This window comes from Crocuta crocuta, unplaced genomic scaffold, assembly GCF_008692635.1.
Source record: "Crocuta crocuta isolate KB4526 unplaced genomic scaffold, BGI_CrCroc_1.0 scaffold26, whole genome shotgun sequence".
Taxonomy (NCBI): domain Eukaryota; kingdom Metazoa; phylum Chordata; class Mammalia; order Carnivora; family Hyaenidae; genus Crocuta; species Crocuta crocuta.
Genome location: NW_027532249.1, coordinates 9,027,663 through 9,044,734, shown reverse-complemented (window position 1 = coordinate 9,044,734; position 17,072 = coordinate 9,027,663). Strand labels below are relative to the sequence as shown.

At 44.3% G+C, this 17,072-nt stretch overlaps 1 protein-coding gene across 5 annotated transcripts in view; it reads right to left on the bottom strand.

Annotated features, from left to right (window-relative positions):
* The window catches only part of DLGAP1 (DLG associated protein 1), a 324,532-nt gene that overhangs the window by 58,446 nt on the left and 249,014 nt on the right, over window positions 1-17,072 (bottom strand). For all 5 annotated transcript variants that reach the window (XM_077778153.1, XM_077778154.1, XM_077778156.1 and 2 more), the window contains one exon: window positions 4,302-4,675. In XM_077778153.1, coding sequence (XP_077634279.1) covers window positions 4,302-4,675 — 374 coding nt within the window. The remainder of the gene's footprint in view (window positions 1-4,301; window positions 4,676-17,072) is intronic.

Here is a 17,072-nt window from a genome sequence, read left to right as displayed (position 1 = left end):
AGACCACCAGAAAAAACACCAGATCAAGCAATTGACTTGAGTTTTGGAGCCATATTATAAAAAGATACATACTTCAAGATATTCTAGAATCATATTTTGAACAGGAGGGGAACCAAGACCACAAATCCATCCTACTCATCTTAAGCTTTATAAAACATACTCTCATGGTTGGTTGGTTGGTTGATTTATTTATTTGACAAAGTAAAGTGCCTTTTTCTGGTAACTTACCTATTGTCCAGCAGCTCCTGTACCATATTCTGTACCCCTCTGCTTTGTGGCACTGGGGCCAGGAATCTGCAAACTACATTTCCCAGGCTTCTGTGCTGGCCAGCTTCAAGTTAGATTCTAACAACTGAAGGTGGGAGGAGGGAAGGAACTTTCTTCCTATTTCCACCTCCTGTGGGCAGTGCTCCAGCCTGAGTGCCCAGCTTCCAGCCCCTCTGACCCATGCACCAGAGCACTGCTCCCTGGGACGTCCCAGCACCAGCTGACCACACCTGCCTCAATGGCCTGAGGCTGGCTCTAGTGGGCACTCTCCCCTGAGCTCCTTTCCCTTTTTACTCTCCTAGTTCCAGCACTGGTAACTGCTTAGTGCATCCCCTCATTGCTCTCTCAGCCTTCCCGTACGTGCAGAACCAACATTGTATATCAAACTGCCTCTGTTTGATAATTGAGCATGCATGGTTTCTGTTTTCTGGAACGGGATTCTAACCAGCTCCACGTGGCTACACTGATGTAAATGAAAAATGCAGAGTGTCAGCCTAAGTAGGATGTTGCAGCTTTACTACATGGGGTAGTAGCAAAATTACCCAATGGAACTCTTCGCGAAGATGCCTGATAGGTACTTCCTGTAGGAACCAAGATCCTCAAGGCAGAAAGAGAGAAAGAAAGGATGCAGGCTCTCAAGGATGAGAATGGAGGGCATTGTACCCTGTTCTCCAGCCCCACCCTACCTATCTAAACCTACAGCTGCTTTGTACCAAAGTGTTGTCATCTTCTAAACGTTAGTCATTGTACGTACATTTATCTTAGCGATTTTGATGCCCTTAGATCCCCAAATGGACAAATGTCACCATTCTTACAGGGTACCTAGGGTAATCCACTTAAATTTATGAAGTGACTTTCAAAATGCTTAAAGAAATTGCACAGTAATTACATCTCTATCCTGAAAAAAATAAGGAAGCCCTTGGCAGATGATAAAATTTCAGTATATTTGGCTATTATGATTTTAAGAAAAGTAAGATTAATAATAACTAAATCTAATATTTGTTGGGAGCACTACACTTAGAGCCTTGCATATATTATATCAGTCCATTTTTACTACATTCTATAAAGTACCCTGTGAATAGTGACTGTTATTGCCAATTTCCAGATGAGGAAACTGGCAATATAATGTAATTGGCCTAAACTCACATAGGTTGCAAAGTAAGTATTTTAATATTAAGTATTAGGCATGGATTAAATTCAAAATGTTGGGAAAGGTTTGGAAACTCTGACCCTACAGAGGTAAATGGTGGGAAAGAGTCCAAGATCCTGGTGTTCTATATTTTGGGGGTTAGGATTTAACTTAGATAAAATTGTAATGAAATTTGATGACTATTTACATCTTGAATTTTTACTTCTTTACTATTCTCCATCAAAGAAGTGGTATAGCATGGTCACATTAAACATCAAGATACAATGTAGGCTCTGTCAATATAAGATGTGTGGCCTTGAGCAAGTTACTCAACCTCTCTGTGTCCTCATGTATAGGATAGAGATGATAGTACCACTTACACCACAGGGTTGTTGTGGGGGTAAATGAGACAGCCACATAAGGTACTCAGTATTTCCATATAATTTCTGCAGTAGTGAACAGTGATTGGAGGAAGAGTTAGAGCAATTTTTGCACTCACTAAAATATTTAGATATTAAAGAAGCAAGATGGTATCTGAGACAAAACTCTTCTCCCCAACATTGTATGTGGATTTCAGAGTAATTCCATCTTAAAAGGTGAAAATAACAATAATATATGGTGGACTTCATGTATATGAATGCTTTATTCTGAGTAAGAATCATTTGGAGAAAAACCTCTGAGACCAACAGGCAGACCTGGGAGGTGATTAAGATAGATAGAAGCTTTTAAGTAAAATGAACGGCAAGACTGACAATTATCTTTTTTTTTTTTTTAAGATTTTATTTTTAAATAATCTCCACACCCAACATGGGGCTTGAACTCACAACCCTGTGATCGAGAATCATGTGCTCTACCAACTGAACTAGCCAGGTACCCTAATAATTATCTTTAAAATATGATATCATTAAGTGCAAAGTGGCAAGCTATATAATAGTGGGAGGTATATACTAACATCTGGGTAAAAAAGGGGAACAAATTAAAATATATGTTTGCTTGAATATGTACAAAATAGGTCTGTATGGAGATGGAAATATTGGTTATATTAATTTCTTGCTGCAAAGAGAACTGATGGGCTATTAAATAAGAATGGGCAGGGGGTGGGGGGGCGCCTGGCTGGCTCAGTTAGTTAAGTGTCTGATTCTTGATTTCGGCTCCAGTCATGATCTCACGGTCATGAGACTGAGCCCCGTGTCTGGCTCTGTGCTGAGTGTGGAGCCTGCTTAGGATTCTCTCTCTCTCTTTCTTTGCCCCTCTCTGCTTGTATGCTCCCTCTCTCCCTCTCTCCCTCTCCCCTCCGTCTCAAAATAAATAAATATTTAAAAAAATATAAGAATGGCAGGGAGACTAGTCACTGAATGCCTCTTTATAACTTTTGAATTTTGAGCCGGAGGAATATATAATCTACTGGGAAATGATGTAAAATAAAGAAGAAACTGAACATTAAGGAAGTAGAAGAAAAGTAACATGTTATGTGCCAGATGAGGAAGGTCAATTTTTCTTTTCTCTTGGGTAAAATATACATAACAGAAATTCTTCATCTTAACCCCTTTTAAGTGTACAGTCCCCACAGCATAAAATACGTTCACGTTGTTGTGCGACCATCACCGTTATCCACGTCCAGAATATGTCCATTGTCCCAAACTGAAATTCTGTACCCCGCAGGAAACTGGATTTGTAAACTCAATCCTCAAAATAATCCTGTGGGGGACAGTTAAGGAAATAGGCTCAGGAACATCACGTCAGAGTACCGGCCTCTGCTCTTCCCTACTCCTTCTCTCTGCCTTTGGGCAGTAGGGAGGGCAGTTAGCTTCTAGGGGGAGGTAGGGGGTAGGCATGGAGGCAGAGGCTGGCTTTGAGCATGTGCCTCCTGCTGTGCCTTCTAGTACCATGCACTGATGACACAAGTTCTTTTAGGAAACTTGGCAACTTGTGCTATGGTAACCTGTAGGTTATATTTAAAAAAAAAGCATTTGACTCATTGCTACTAGACAAAATTTAATTGCCCTTTAGAAGTGCACTCACAGAATGCACTGTGAAATAAATCATCGTTGTGAAAACGTACCCCACGCCTGGCTGTTAGATGTGCCTTAGAGTTGGTTCATTGTGAATAGATTTATTGGCCATCACGTCAGGAAGTTATTATTCAAAGGGCACCTGCATGATATGGCACAACAAAAAAGGGAGAAAAGAATGACTCTTCTCCATTGAGAGAAGGAAATTTCTAGCCGGGTAAGCCAAGCTGAACAGATGTGAAAAACAAGAATTGGTTTGATCTTATCTTTGAACAGCAGAAAACACTGGGCTGAACTGAGAAGCCTGCCGAATTATCTACCAGTTTTTGAAATGCATGATTAAATAACCAACAATTATGCTGAAACTAATGCACATTCTTTGCTCATGATGTGGTGGTGTGAGTGATCGCTTTCTACACGACCAGGCACTTTGGTCTTGCTCTCCCTCACTCCCCCATGTATGAGCAGTGATTCACATTTTTGTTCTCATCTGGTTCCTCAATGGTGTTGAACACACCATAACACAAACCCATAACCTGGGTCATTCTTGGATGTCCGCTCCTTTTTTGAGACTCAAAATGTGCATTAGGAATTGAGGGCACTTTGTGTTTGATTGTGTGTGTGTGTGTTTGTTCAATTATCCTCATGCTTTGAGTCACACATTTGATTTAGAGAACAAAAATAATCTAATAATGCCTACAGACAAAATATCTTCATTAGTTTTAAAGTCACATTTAACAGGAGTTCCAGAGCCATTCATTTGAAACTCTGGTTCGGCACATGGCTCTATCGTCCAAAATGGCCAGATCTTCCAAATCTTCTGGAAAAACAAAAGCGTTACGTTTCTTGAGTTTTGGGTCCCTATTTCAAAGGACAGAAAGGGAGGCTGTTACCTGGATCCCAATGGAGAGGCATCGATTTTTCTTGAAGTGATCCTTCTTCCTGTCCTCTGTAGTGACAGTGGCTATGGTGGTCGTGGTGGTGACAGTGGCAGGGTTGTTGCTCATGTGTTGACTTGCAGGGCCGTGGATCTGGGCATTTGCAGCTTCGATGGCGGCTGTCAGAGCCTTCATACTGTCCAGGCTCTCCGTGGAGTTGCTCAGTCCAGACTGGCTGATAATATCTCCTCGCTGGCCCTGTCCGTCCATGTAGGCGTCCTGGGCAGACTCTGTGCTACTCTGGGCTGTGATAGAAATGAAAGGTTTCGTGGTAGTTCTGGGTGGGACTGGAGGTGGTGTCTTCTTATATGTTGTAATGCAAGATGACACTGGAAGACAGTGAAAACAAAGACACTGTGATTTCTGTGTGGGTTTTAATTTCTGTATTGTAACTAACATCCACTGGAAATTGGGCACATGAAACACACGGAGACATTGAACATGAAAACAAGTCCACTGATAGAGTCAGCGAGATCTCTGCTTAGAGAGGGTATCTGGGCCTCCTGTGAGGTGACCTGCCCGCGAGATTCAGGGGAAAAAAGACTGAAAAACACCAACCTCTGAAATGGAACCTTCTGAAATGGAAATTAAATGAATCGACATAAAATCTGTAGAAATCTTCCCAGGCAACAGTACACCCAGAGAGATAATCTATTATATGCATCGATAAGCCCAGGGTAGTGGCTGCCTTCTCAGGAATATATTAAATACAGCTAATGTTAAACAAGGAAACCCATTGGAGAAGATTGTGGTGGTTGATAATAAACACTGAAAAAGGAAGGAGGGAAGCAAAGAGTTGTGAGCAAGTGTGATCTAATCCCAACAGCAGTGGGAAGCATGGGGGGTGGAGGGGGGTGGAGGTGTGGTGCACACACAGCTGTCTCAGCTTCCTGGCACTTGGTTCCCCCCTCCCTCCCATCTCTCCCTCTCTCCCTTCCTGTCTTTGTCTCTTCCCTCCCTCCAGCCCTCTTCTCCCTCCCTCCCTCCCTTCCTTTCTTCCTTCCTTCCTCTGGTCACTATATAAACTACTCTTCTGAATTTTTTTGTTGTTGTTTCTGAGCAGAACTATCTTCCAAGAGGGAATACACTGCACAAAACTCTCCTACTATAGTCTCCTTTGTTTCTAAATCTGTGTTGAGAGGTGCAGTGTGGGGGGTGGCTTATATGAGCCTACTCCCTAAAATTCTGTCCTTCAAGGCAACTTAATCAACTCAGGGGCCCAAGTCTGTGCAGAAAGGTGTCCTTTCTGGACCTGTGCAATTTAGTAGAGGTCCTCCTCATGGCTCTGTCTGAAGTAGCCTCTGGTCTACTCTCTGACTACCTGATTATAACTCTGAGGTTATATGAAGACGTCTTATACACTGGTTTTCAGCCTTGTATTTGTGGAGCATGATGTATAAAATACAGATCAAAAAGAATGTTAAAGTTTTCAAGTGAATTCCCTGCCAGAAGGGAACAATTCCTAACAAGCTTTCTAAAGACTTCAGTTAAGTTATCTTAAAAAATGATTTAAGGTGGGAAGCCTGGGTGGCTCAGTTGGTTAAGCAACCGACTCTTGATTTTGGTTCAAGTTAAAACCTCATGGTTCGTGACATGGAGTCCCTCATGGGACTCTGCACTGACAGCTGGGAGCCTGCTTAGGATTCTCTCTCTCAAAAGAAAAAAAAAAGCTTTGAAAAATAAAAAATAATTTAAAAAATGATTCAAATTATTATTCTGTTTTTGTCACTTTCCCCTACCACCGTGTTTTCCATTCACAGCAGATGGTCACTGTTAGAGCAGATCGGCTACTCCGAGCACACAATCCCAGCTCGGGTTTGAGCTGCCACTTGGGCCATCTCACTAAATGAAATACTTGCTTTCATTGGTAGGATGTTTCCTGAGGCCCCTGAAAGGAAGCATCTTATAAGAAACAATAACCAGAAGGATCATATGATGCTGTGCTGGTCTTCCACTGCCCTGTGATTTGGAGTGACTTTCTCAGCTGTAAAAGAGATATTTTGCTATTTCCTAGGGATCACCTGATGCAACATCAAGATATCATATATGCTCTGGAGGTGGGAGTGATGTAAGCAATATAAATGTAGCCACCACTCAGTTACCCAGGATGCACGATTGCCAGAGGCTCACGCGGGGAAAGCCTTCTACCTACGCTTAGTGCATGAGAGATACATCCTTTAGTTTGAACAGAACTCAGCAATTCCCAGCCCAATGCCCACAGGTTTTAGCTCAGGCACCTGAAGAAGTGATGCAACCAGCGGAGGCTCACAGTGCCCACCTGCAAGGGGCGGAGCCAGGAGCAGAGCCACCAGGTCTCAGGTTCTGCCCCTGGGCTCCAGGGAGGCCTGGGGCTGAGTGTGCAGACGCCTGCAGTGCTGAGTTTTCACCTCACCCAATTTAGTGTCTTGCACTGTCCCTGCCCCCCACACCATGGAACTACCTCCTGTTTCCTGGAGACTTTCAAGGGATAACCCCCTCAGGGTGACGCTGAGTCTTAGTTATCATTGGAAGACAAGAGCCGGGTGATGACCATAAGGAGGATAGAACCAATCTCTGTGTTCAAATCTAGTGAAACCGGGTCATTTATTCCTTCTCCTAAGACAAGTCTTTACAGTGTGAACTCATTATTTTGTTGAAAATGGATGCTCAGGACATTCGGCCCACTCATATTCCCAAGAAACAAAATGCCACATTCTAACAAAGAAACGTCTGATCTTTGGGGTTGCTCAGGGCATGTTGTTAGCTACCCTGCTTCCCCTTTCGGTGTGGAAAACTGCACGCCCAGTGGAGTACGATTTCATTTGCTGTGATTTACAGGAGAAATCTTGCCGTGATGTGATTAAGTGTGATATGGGGCATATAGAAAGGACGGCGTCCCATTATTTCCAGTGTAGTGACAGGGTTTGGGGACACTCCCCAGGGCCAACTGCAATTTGGTGCCATCTGGTGGCTGTTGGCAGGGGACTTCCAGATCAATAGGGTTAATTGAGTATTTTGATCATCAGGGACCAGCAGTATAGTGGCAGCAGTGCTAGACATCCACTGGGGTTAGATTGGACAGGGACAGTCCTGGGGACATGGCTTTCCCAATAGGCTGGCCAAGCCCCAGTGCCCAAGGAGGTAAGAATGTGAGATTGCCCCACCTTGAATAAGGGAGCTGAACGGAGAATGGGAATCGTTTGCTATGGTGTTATATTCGAGGGGCTTCAGTATGAGATTTTCCTGTTGTGGAGCTTGGCACAATTCTGCCAGAGTTATCAGAGTTACATTCAAAGAAGCACCACCCATCAATTATCGATTAGAAGTTGAAAAGGAATGCCAATGTCTGCCCACGAAGAAGGAAGATCTAAGACACGACTCACACTTCCCACAACCCCCTTTCTTCTCATGCCCCAATTCTTCTGCATTCGAGACTGCTTCAGAAACTTATACAACCAAATGCCCATCTTCCCCTTGTATCACTCTTTCCTGGTTTTACAGGCTGGGCTCTACATTCTTTCTTCTCTCCTAAGATTATTTTTTCCCCTAATTCCACTCTTAGAGTTCAGCACTACAAATCATTAAAAATTTTTTAAATGTCTATTTTTGAGAGAGAGAGAGCGCGCGATTATGAGTGGGGGAGGCATAGATAGAAGGAGACACAGAATGTGAAGCAGGCTCCAGGCTCTGAGCTGTCAGCACAGAGCCTGACATGGGGCTCAAACCCACAAACCGTGAGATCATGACCTGAGCCTAACTCTGATGCTCAACCAACTGAGCCACCCAGGTGCCTCCGCCATGAATAATTTAGAATCCACTGGAGTCACAGTGCCAGGAGGGGTGCAGTAGGGTGAGGGTCAAGGAAATGAAACACAAGTAAATAAATCTTGTTTGGTCAAAACAGAGAAAATGAATGGCTTATATACCATAAGTGAAACCTTTCTCTTGTTTGAGAGCAACATTCTCAAAATGGTGATTAAAAAATGCAAGTACTCCTTTTATTCAATTGGAACTTGAAAAAGAAAAAGAAATGGTTAGTATTTTAACCATCATTATTGTTGCTTTCCTTTGCCTGATATGTTATTTGTTCATTTCAAATAAAATTATTTTTTCCCCTTATTTAGATCCTGATGATTTACTACCCCCCCTCAAAGTGGGTGAAAGGACTCCCATTTACAAGAGTCAGTAAGAGCGAAGCTACAGATTTTGATGTCATCACTTTCATCCAGAAGATACTGCAGAGCATACAAATCAGAGACTGGTTTTTACATTAAGTTAAGAAATTATTGGAAGAGGAAGAAGAGATGGAGTTGGAGGAAGAGGAGGAAAGGGGAGGGGGAGAGAGGAGGAAAAGAAGAAAAAGAAAATACATTAAAAAAAAGAGAGAGGCAGAACAAATTCCTATCCTATTTCAGCTTCTAGCTGACTTCTTCAATATTGTCTCTATTTGCATGGAAAGATACGGCTAGTGTTAAAAGCCTTGGGAAGGCCCATGCCAATAATTTTCTTTTTTTTGTAGTAGTGAAGGTTTTCTGAAGGAAAAAAACCATCTAGACTTTCTTATCACTCTGGTTATCCTTTGTGATCAAGAACACACACGTGTCAGGGTGCCTGGGTGGCTCAGTCGGTTGAGTGTCCAACTTTGGCCCAGGCCATGATCTCATTGTGTGTGAGTTCAAGCCTTGCATCAAGCTCTGTGCTGACAGCTCAGAGCCTAGAGCCTGCTTCAGATTCTGTGTCTCCCTCTCTCTCTGCCCCCTCCCCACTTGTGCTCTGTCTCTCTGTCAAAAATAAATAAACATCAAAACAGATTTTTTAAATAATAATAAAAAAAAGAACACACATGTGTCAAGTGGCCACAAAACAGATGTAAGATCAAACTATGTTTTGTATGGTGTTAATAATACATTCTGACTGGCTAAGCTAATGGGTCACACACTAAAGAGTTGCATTGAGGAATTATTTAGCACTTCCCGGTTACTGAATTTTAGAAACTCTTTCAAATACTATAACAAGCTCCTGAGAACTACAGATAAAATCACAAAAGGACAACAAAAGAATTCCAAAGTATACATATACATAAAGTTGTACACTAGTCAAAAGATACCTTTTTTAAAATGTCTATTTATTTTTGAGAAAGAGAGAACAAGTGGGAGAGGGCAGAGAGGGAGACACAGAATCCGAAGCAGGCTGCAAGCTCTGAGCTGTCAGCACAGAGCCTGCTGCAGGGCTCAAACCCACAAACAGATATTGTGACCTGAGCTGAAGTCTGACGCCTAATGGACTTGAGCCACCCAGGCGCTCCATGATATCTTTTTGATGAATAAACAAGTTATTCTAAGATGTTATTAACCACAAAGCTAGCTGCCCTCAGTAGTGGCAGGCTTCTACACAGAAGTCATGGTCAAAGCAATCTTGGATTTGCTCAGTTGTATCAGATGGTCTGTTCTTACTGAGCTGAAGACCACCAAAGAGAGGTCTGCCTCAACCTACAGTCTAGTTTCTGTTGAGAGCAAAGGTTTTCGGATTTGGGTGATTTGGTCCAGCCAACCACAGTTTACTAAGCCCTCAAAAGGAGATTAAACAAAAATCAAATGGGTTTAACACTCTCGGGGGTGGGGTGTGGACGGGAGGTGGGGCTGGACCTGGCTTTTATCAGCTTGATAGATAATTGTGCAAATCTCTTCCCAAGTCTGTGTTTAATGACATTTCATTTATAGCTTGAAACTTTGGTGTGAATGTTTACACAATGGAAATTAGGAAATACTACCCCTGCTTTAGGGAGCCAGTTGTTAAGCATTTCTGACACACCTGTGTGCATAGAGTGGCACTATTCAAAGTGTGGCCCACAGACAGGTGTCAATTCACAAACTACTTGATGAATTTATAGTGAGATACGCCGTGAAAATTACACTTTTACAAACTTATACAGCAATCCTAAAGACTATCTCATGGGTTGACTCTAACAAAAAAAAAGATGGCGGCTTGTTTTGGGGTGCCCCATTTTTTAAATTTCCTTTTCCCAGTGATTTATTTTGTTGCATTTTAACCAAAATATTGATCTGTAACAGATTGGACATCAAACAAACAAACTAGTCCATCACGAGCAATAGTTTGAGAAGCACTGACAGAGAACATTTGTACATCCAGTGGACAGGGTAGAGGTGGTATGTGTGGGATTAAGAACATATTAGGGAAATAATGTGGAAACTACAGGCTATTTTAGAATGCAGAATGACATGAAGAGGCCGAAAGAAAAAAAGGAATGTGGAAGGATGTAAACTTAGGACATAAGGGGACGACTGCACAAATACAAGATTGTGGTTTTAGTATCAGGTCAGCCGTCTGTTTCGAAGAGGGGGTGTATGAGTACAAGTGTGACATCTAGAACAATGGTAGGATAGTTGTGCTGCATTTCATTCTGGGCTCTTCTCTTTAAGGGGAAATTGCAGAGTGCTCTGAGGAAAGAAAAGCCGTATCTTATGAAGAGTGGATTAAGGGAAGAAGATGTTTAGTTTGCAAGAGAAGGAAGACAGAAGAATTTCCGATGATCTTGAAGGCTCTTGTGTAGAAGTTGGGATGGACAAGTTCTCTATGAGACCCCATGAGAAACCACAAAGGTAAGAGCTCAGAGAGGCACTAAGAATAATTCTGGAGCTAGCAGTTGTCCAAAGGTGGTTGGTATATGGAAACCTTCCTGGGTAGCGAGCTCTTGGTCTCTGGAGGTATTTAGTGCAGACCAGTTCATCTTTTGGCTGGGAAGTTATCAAAACTGTACAACCATCTGGGGCGCCTGACTGGCTCAGTGGGATAGAGCATACAACTCTTGACTTTTGGGGTCTGAGTTCAAGACACATGTTGGGTATAGACATTACTAAAAAAAAAAGTAAACTTAAAAAATAATATTTAGATAAATTAAAAGTTGTATCACCATCTGTTGGGGGCCTGAGGTAGATGGCAAGATTTCTTTCAAACTGGAGCTCCTGTGATTTTTATGAATAGTAATAAAAGCTAGAAAAGAACTTGAGAAGTAGAGGCCCATTGAGAGTGAAGTGAAGCCAAGAGAGGAGGTCAGGGAGAGTTACCAACAAGGCTGTTTGGTAGCAATGACGAATGTTCTGGCATCCTGGGAATGCATTTTGGCACAGATGAGGGCAAAGCTGCTACTAAGAGAAATCTGTGGCTGCTGCTTCACATCAAATAGGCTCAGAAGTGCTGAGCCACCAAGGAATTGGAGGTGGTGCTCCCCACAGTGATAGGCTATACGGGCTGGATCCCCCTCCCAGTGCCAGACAAACCAGTGTCTGGCTTGAGTCCTTCATAGAATAAAAGTACAAACACAGTGGAAACAAAGATGATTAAGAAGGAACATTAATCCAGACTTTTTTTTTAAGTTAGCTCTACACCCAACCTGGGGGCTTGAACTCACCACCCCAAGATCAAGAGTCATGTGCTCTACCAGCTGAGTCTGCCAGGTGCTCCTTTAGTCCAGACCCTTTATTTTTATTTATTTATTTTGAGAGAGAGCGTGCACGTATGTGAGTGGGGGAGGAGTAGAAAGTGAGGGGGGAGAGAGAGAGGGATAGAGAATCCCAAGCAGGCTCCCAGCTGTCAGTGCAGAGCTGGGCAGGGGGCTTCATCCCAACAACCGAGAGATCCCGACCTTAGCAGAAATCAAGAATCCGCAGGCTTCCCTGACTGAGCCACCAGGTGCCCCATAGTCCAGACTTTTGATGTGCCATTAGATCAACCAAATCACCAGAGAGTGAATCCTTACACTGTTTCACACTGTGCTAAGAATTTAATAGACATGGTCTCATGTCACAGGAAGCTCTTGCTATCCCCATTTGCTTGATGGTAAGACTGAGGCTCAGGGCATGTAACTGAAGTGCCTAATTCATACACTACTAATAGTGGAGTTAGCATAACTCAGAGGTCCCTCAGCCAAACCACTTGTATTCATCCACCCATTGAACCTCCCATTAAACACCTTGTCCATGGGGCTCCTGGGTGGCTCAGTCCCCTACCCACCTACTCTTGATTTCCGCTCAGGTCATGATCTCAAAGTCTGTGGGATCCAGGCCCCTCTTCTACCCCCCACTGCCACCTTGGGCTCTGTGCTGACAGCTTGGGATTCTCTCTGTCTCCCTTCCCTCTCGCCCCCCCCCCGCCCCAATAAATTAAAAAACTTTAAAAAGCCACCTTGTCCATAAAGCATAATTCTTCCCCGGAGAAAATGCCCGCAAAGGGCCCCCAACACAGTAGTGTCACCCTGTGGGAACCTGACAAAGGTGTGGAGAATGAACGGACTCGGAGTGGTCAACAAGGGCTGCTTCAGCTGCGTCTTTCAAAATACTGCAAAAAGGGAGGAACTTGTCAAAACAAAATACACACGGAAAAATCGCTCCCCTGTTTCAAAATATTTACAGCCGAGCATCTCCAGGCCACCCAGCGTGCGGTGGTCAGCGGTCCCTGCAGCGCCGGCCTCCCGCCGAGAGGCACCCCGCTTCTCGCCTTCTCTCCGGGTTAGTGTTGGCCGGCGGGACGCGGCTGCGAGAACGGTCGCCACCAAAGCCATCCAGCAAGGGAACCGCAGGGAATGTGGACAGAGAGGGAGGGGTGCTGTAATAACTCTTTAGTCATAAGACTTGCCAGTTGGTAGTTGCTAGTATTCCAGACACTTCCTAATGCCAGACAAATGCCCCAAGCCTCGGCATGTCTGGCTTGGAGATCTATTCATCCGATAGCAGCCTGGCTCTTGCGGGAGAACAGATCTGCGCTCCGCTGCTAATCAAACACAACATTGTTCTCAGGAGGAAGAATGGAAAGTTTTGTTTCAAAAGTCACAACTTTTTTTTCTTTCTTTCTAAGAGGCACCCAAGTTATTTTAACAAGTTGCTACAAAACTCGGGCTTCCTGAGGTGAGCCTGTTGCGCACAGAGCATGTACTGTACCAAAATCCAGGGAGGGAGGGATCAGAGTTAGTCATTAAAAAAGAAAAAAAAAAAAAAGCCCCAGGCACTTCATGCCTGGAAATGATGTAACAGGCAGCCACTCCTCTGTTAGAACTACAACCAAACAATGCTCAGGCAATCCACGGCAGCTGCTCTCCAAATGTCAGCGCCAGCCCGGTCCAAAGAGCTTGAAAGGCACCAAGCTGGAGGACTTTGTTCTGTACCTTTCTCGCCCACATTTTCCCCAAGCACTCCCAGGAACCTGGCAACAGGTAACGCGGCAACCTTTGCCTTGTAAAATGGCAAGTGGCATAATTTCAGAGAACAGATGGATATATTTTTTTAAAGCCAGCTGCATCTCCCCCCACCACCTCCATACCCCTCCCCACACCCCAAATCCCCAGCCCCCCAGCCAAGAGTCTGAGAAAAAGGTATTGCTTGCAGGCAGCCGTTCTCTCTCGAGTGCCGCCTTGTGGCCAAGCTCGGAACATCAGCGATGTACTTTGAACNTGTTGGTCACGATTCAGAATGTCTCTTGCTTTTGAACTGGTCGCCTTCACAAAAACTTTACCCTCGCTGCGGCTAAGATCTCCGGGTTCAGGTTGTGGGTTTTGTTTCGTTTGGAACGGGAGCTAGGGTAACATTTTTTTTATGGTGGCAAGTTGAAAGGCAAGCAAGAACCGCCCTAGCCATTTGGTTAGGTGGATGGCAGCAAGGAGTAATAGCCAAGAAACCGAGGATTCCTGCTGGGTAGGAGTTGCATTTTCTGTGTTTAATTTTTATCTAACTTTGTAAGTTGTATGCAGAAAACGTTCTCTTGGGTAGAAGCGTTTCTCATTCTCCTCTCTGGCTTCCACTTCGTCTACTTGCAAGTTTTATTTAGGATTTCCAGGCTGCAGGCCCAGCCCATGGCTTGCAGTACCAGTTTTGCTGTTTTATCTCTGTGTGGGGCCAACACCCACAGAAATGCCGAGGGCATTATTTTTAACCAGTCTTCTTCCTCTCAAGTACTCACTCCCCCTTCTGATGTCTCTGATTTGGAGGACTGGCCACATTTGTGAGCCGCTGTTAGCCCCAGCCAGTTGCAGGGCATCCGTTCTCTCTCCCTCCCTGGAAATGTTCACTGGAAACTAAAGCAAGAGGTTCAGATCAAAGTAACTGTGCTCTTCAGAAAGTTCCATTAATTAACTAAATTAAAGGAAGTTAAATGATGTTTGGAGGAAAGTCATTTTAGAAGGCCCAGGTCCAGGGACTGAGGTCTAAAACTTCTAATGTGGACTTTTAATGAAGCTTGGCAACAAGTTAAATAATATTAGAAATTGAGGGTTACCATATGGAAAACCAGTTGTTGCCTGAAATCAATCATTTCAAAGAAACATCTTGAAAGTAGACAGACATTTGGCTAGTATTTGCCTAGACCATTTAATACTAAAGATTAAAGCCCACGGGTCTGAGTAAGAATCATTTGACCAGTAGCCACGGTGAGTCATGGCCTTCTTAAGAATGAGGCACAAATGTTGAAGTCAGGATGTTGAGAACACTGGGCTTACTAATTTGCAAGGCAGGGCCATTGCCTCCAGAAGGGAATGTGATCAGGATTTCACGGCTCATTTTCCCGGTCTTTCCAACAGGTGCTGTTGAGTCATCTACGTACATAAGTGACTGTCCTGGCAGTTTCATGTGTTAGGATTAAATTTCCATTTGTTCCATCACTTTATGAACTGATTTCTACCATTGAATCAGATGTATCACTTCCTGTAGGACTCAGGGATTTTTTTCGATGTTTGTCACATTGTGTGTGTTTTTCAAAATCTGTCCCAGCCAATCTGCAGGTTTTCCTGGATTCAATGGATTGTTTACAGGAGGGGAAGATTCAGGGCTCAAGGTCAGGGTTACAGAATTATATAAGGTTTCCTGTTTGGGCAGCTGGTCCACCAAGTCCTCAGGTTAGTGCAGACCAGGTCTTGCTGAAAAGGACGGCCTGCCTACAAGGCCTGGGGTAAGGATGGTGCCTTCCCAGGAGGGGGAAGGAAATGTGTCTTTTAAGTTTCTCTTCAACTAGATTTCATTTTTCGTCAGATGTCATTTCTCAGCCATACTTGACTATATCCTGTTAGGTGATTTTTTTTTTTTTTTTCTGACCAGATTGAGAAAAGAATTAGTTGAGGGTGTAAGAACCACCTGCTCAGCATCGTTGTCTGTTTTATTCACGATGACCGCGGTGCTCGGGGCCTGTGTGGCACATAGTAGCACCGTGGTGAAGTACTTAGTACATGAAGGAAAGAACAGGGATGAGAAGATCCCTCCTGGAGAAAAAGAGGAAGGGACTAATAGAAGAGGGAGGTCACTGGGGTAGAAGTAAAATGAATACTCGGCAAAGCCATCCTCTGTGACCTTGGATATTGCAGTAAAATCTCCTGTTGCCAATGGCCACCTCTGTTTGGCATTGGCCAAGTGCTGGCCGAGTGCAATTGTGAGCGGCCGGCCTTTGCCATGAGCTAGGATGCAAAAGCCCAACCTAATATTAGCCGAGAGCAGTTGCTTCTGTGGAGTATTTGCCTAGATTCCTCCATCTTCTGTTTGGCTTTGGCCTTGGGCCCTCAGCAAATGGCCACATGAGAGGCCAACGATGCTAACTGCCCTTGTCCTGTGCAGCCGCCTTTCTTTGCCTTCTTATTCTGCTACTCTCTGCTTGCACAAGATGGGCATCTGAGAGCCAAGAACTTTCTTTACCTCCTGGTCTTATTTCATGAGAATTAGTATCACCTACCCAATGGGACCTGGAGCCTGGAATACAAGGGAAAAATCTGGAATGGAATCACACAACCAAACAGGACTCTCCTGCCATGTCATTGTGTGTCTGGTAAACAAAGGAGCACTCAAGCCTACCTAACCCCGGGATCTGTGTGGAGTAGCTGACGGTAGATGGGAGCTGGGTATCGGGCATGCATGGCCAACTTGAGCCCCTTGAGAAAGTGAGATGGCTGTGCAGAGAGAGTGGCATGTGTACAAATCAGCATAGGTCGCGAGTCCAGTCAGGTGAAGTCCTAGCTGAAACTTCCAGCTGGATTTGCTGGTAACCTCTGCTCACTGTCCACCTCTCTGGGCTTTGAGAAAGGGCAGCCCTGTCAGAGCCGCCCGCTTCTGCTGCCCTATGGACGGAGGGTCCGGAGGGAGGGCTTGGCCTGGAATAGAGGTTTTTGCACTAGGCGAGCTCAAATCCCCAAACCCGGGAAAACAGGATGTGTGGGGAAGTGGAGAAGAAAGAAAATGCATCCACCATTCCTTCCTGTTGGTTTCAGCATGATGAGGAATAATTACCTGGGCCTGGAGAGCAGGGCATGTGGGAGGCCACAGGGCGCCCTGGTGTGTGTCGTTAGGCAGTTAATTATTCATCCTTCTCCATTCCTCCTTCCTCCCTGAAACCCCCCTTTTCAAAGGGAAAACAGGAAAAGTGGGTTAATCTGTAGAACACCGTTTGCACCAGCCCACTCCGCCCAGGAAGGATACCATCCTGCCACTGAGTCTCAAATAACCAAATCGGTGCTTAAAATGACACTTCATTATCCAACTGGGTCCCAGACAGATGAGGACACAGATCCAGAGAACCTGTCCAGGTGTCTCCAGAGCTCTCTGCACACACCGTGCTTCAGACAGGAGTTCGGTCCCCCAGTTAGCCTTCACGGTCCATAGGTCAAGGACCATTTAAAAGCTGCATTAAAAATTCTTCTTTGCAGTGGGTTTTTGTCATTTGGAAAACATGACATAAAAACAACCCAGGAAACTGATGAGG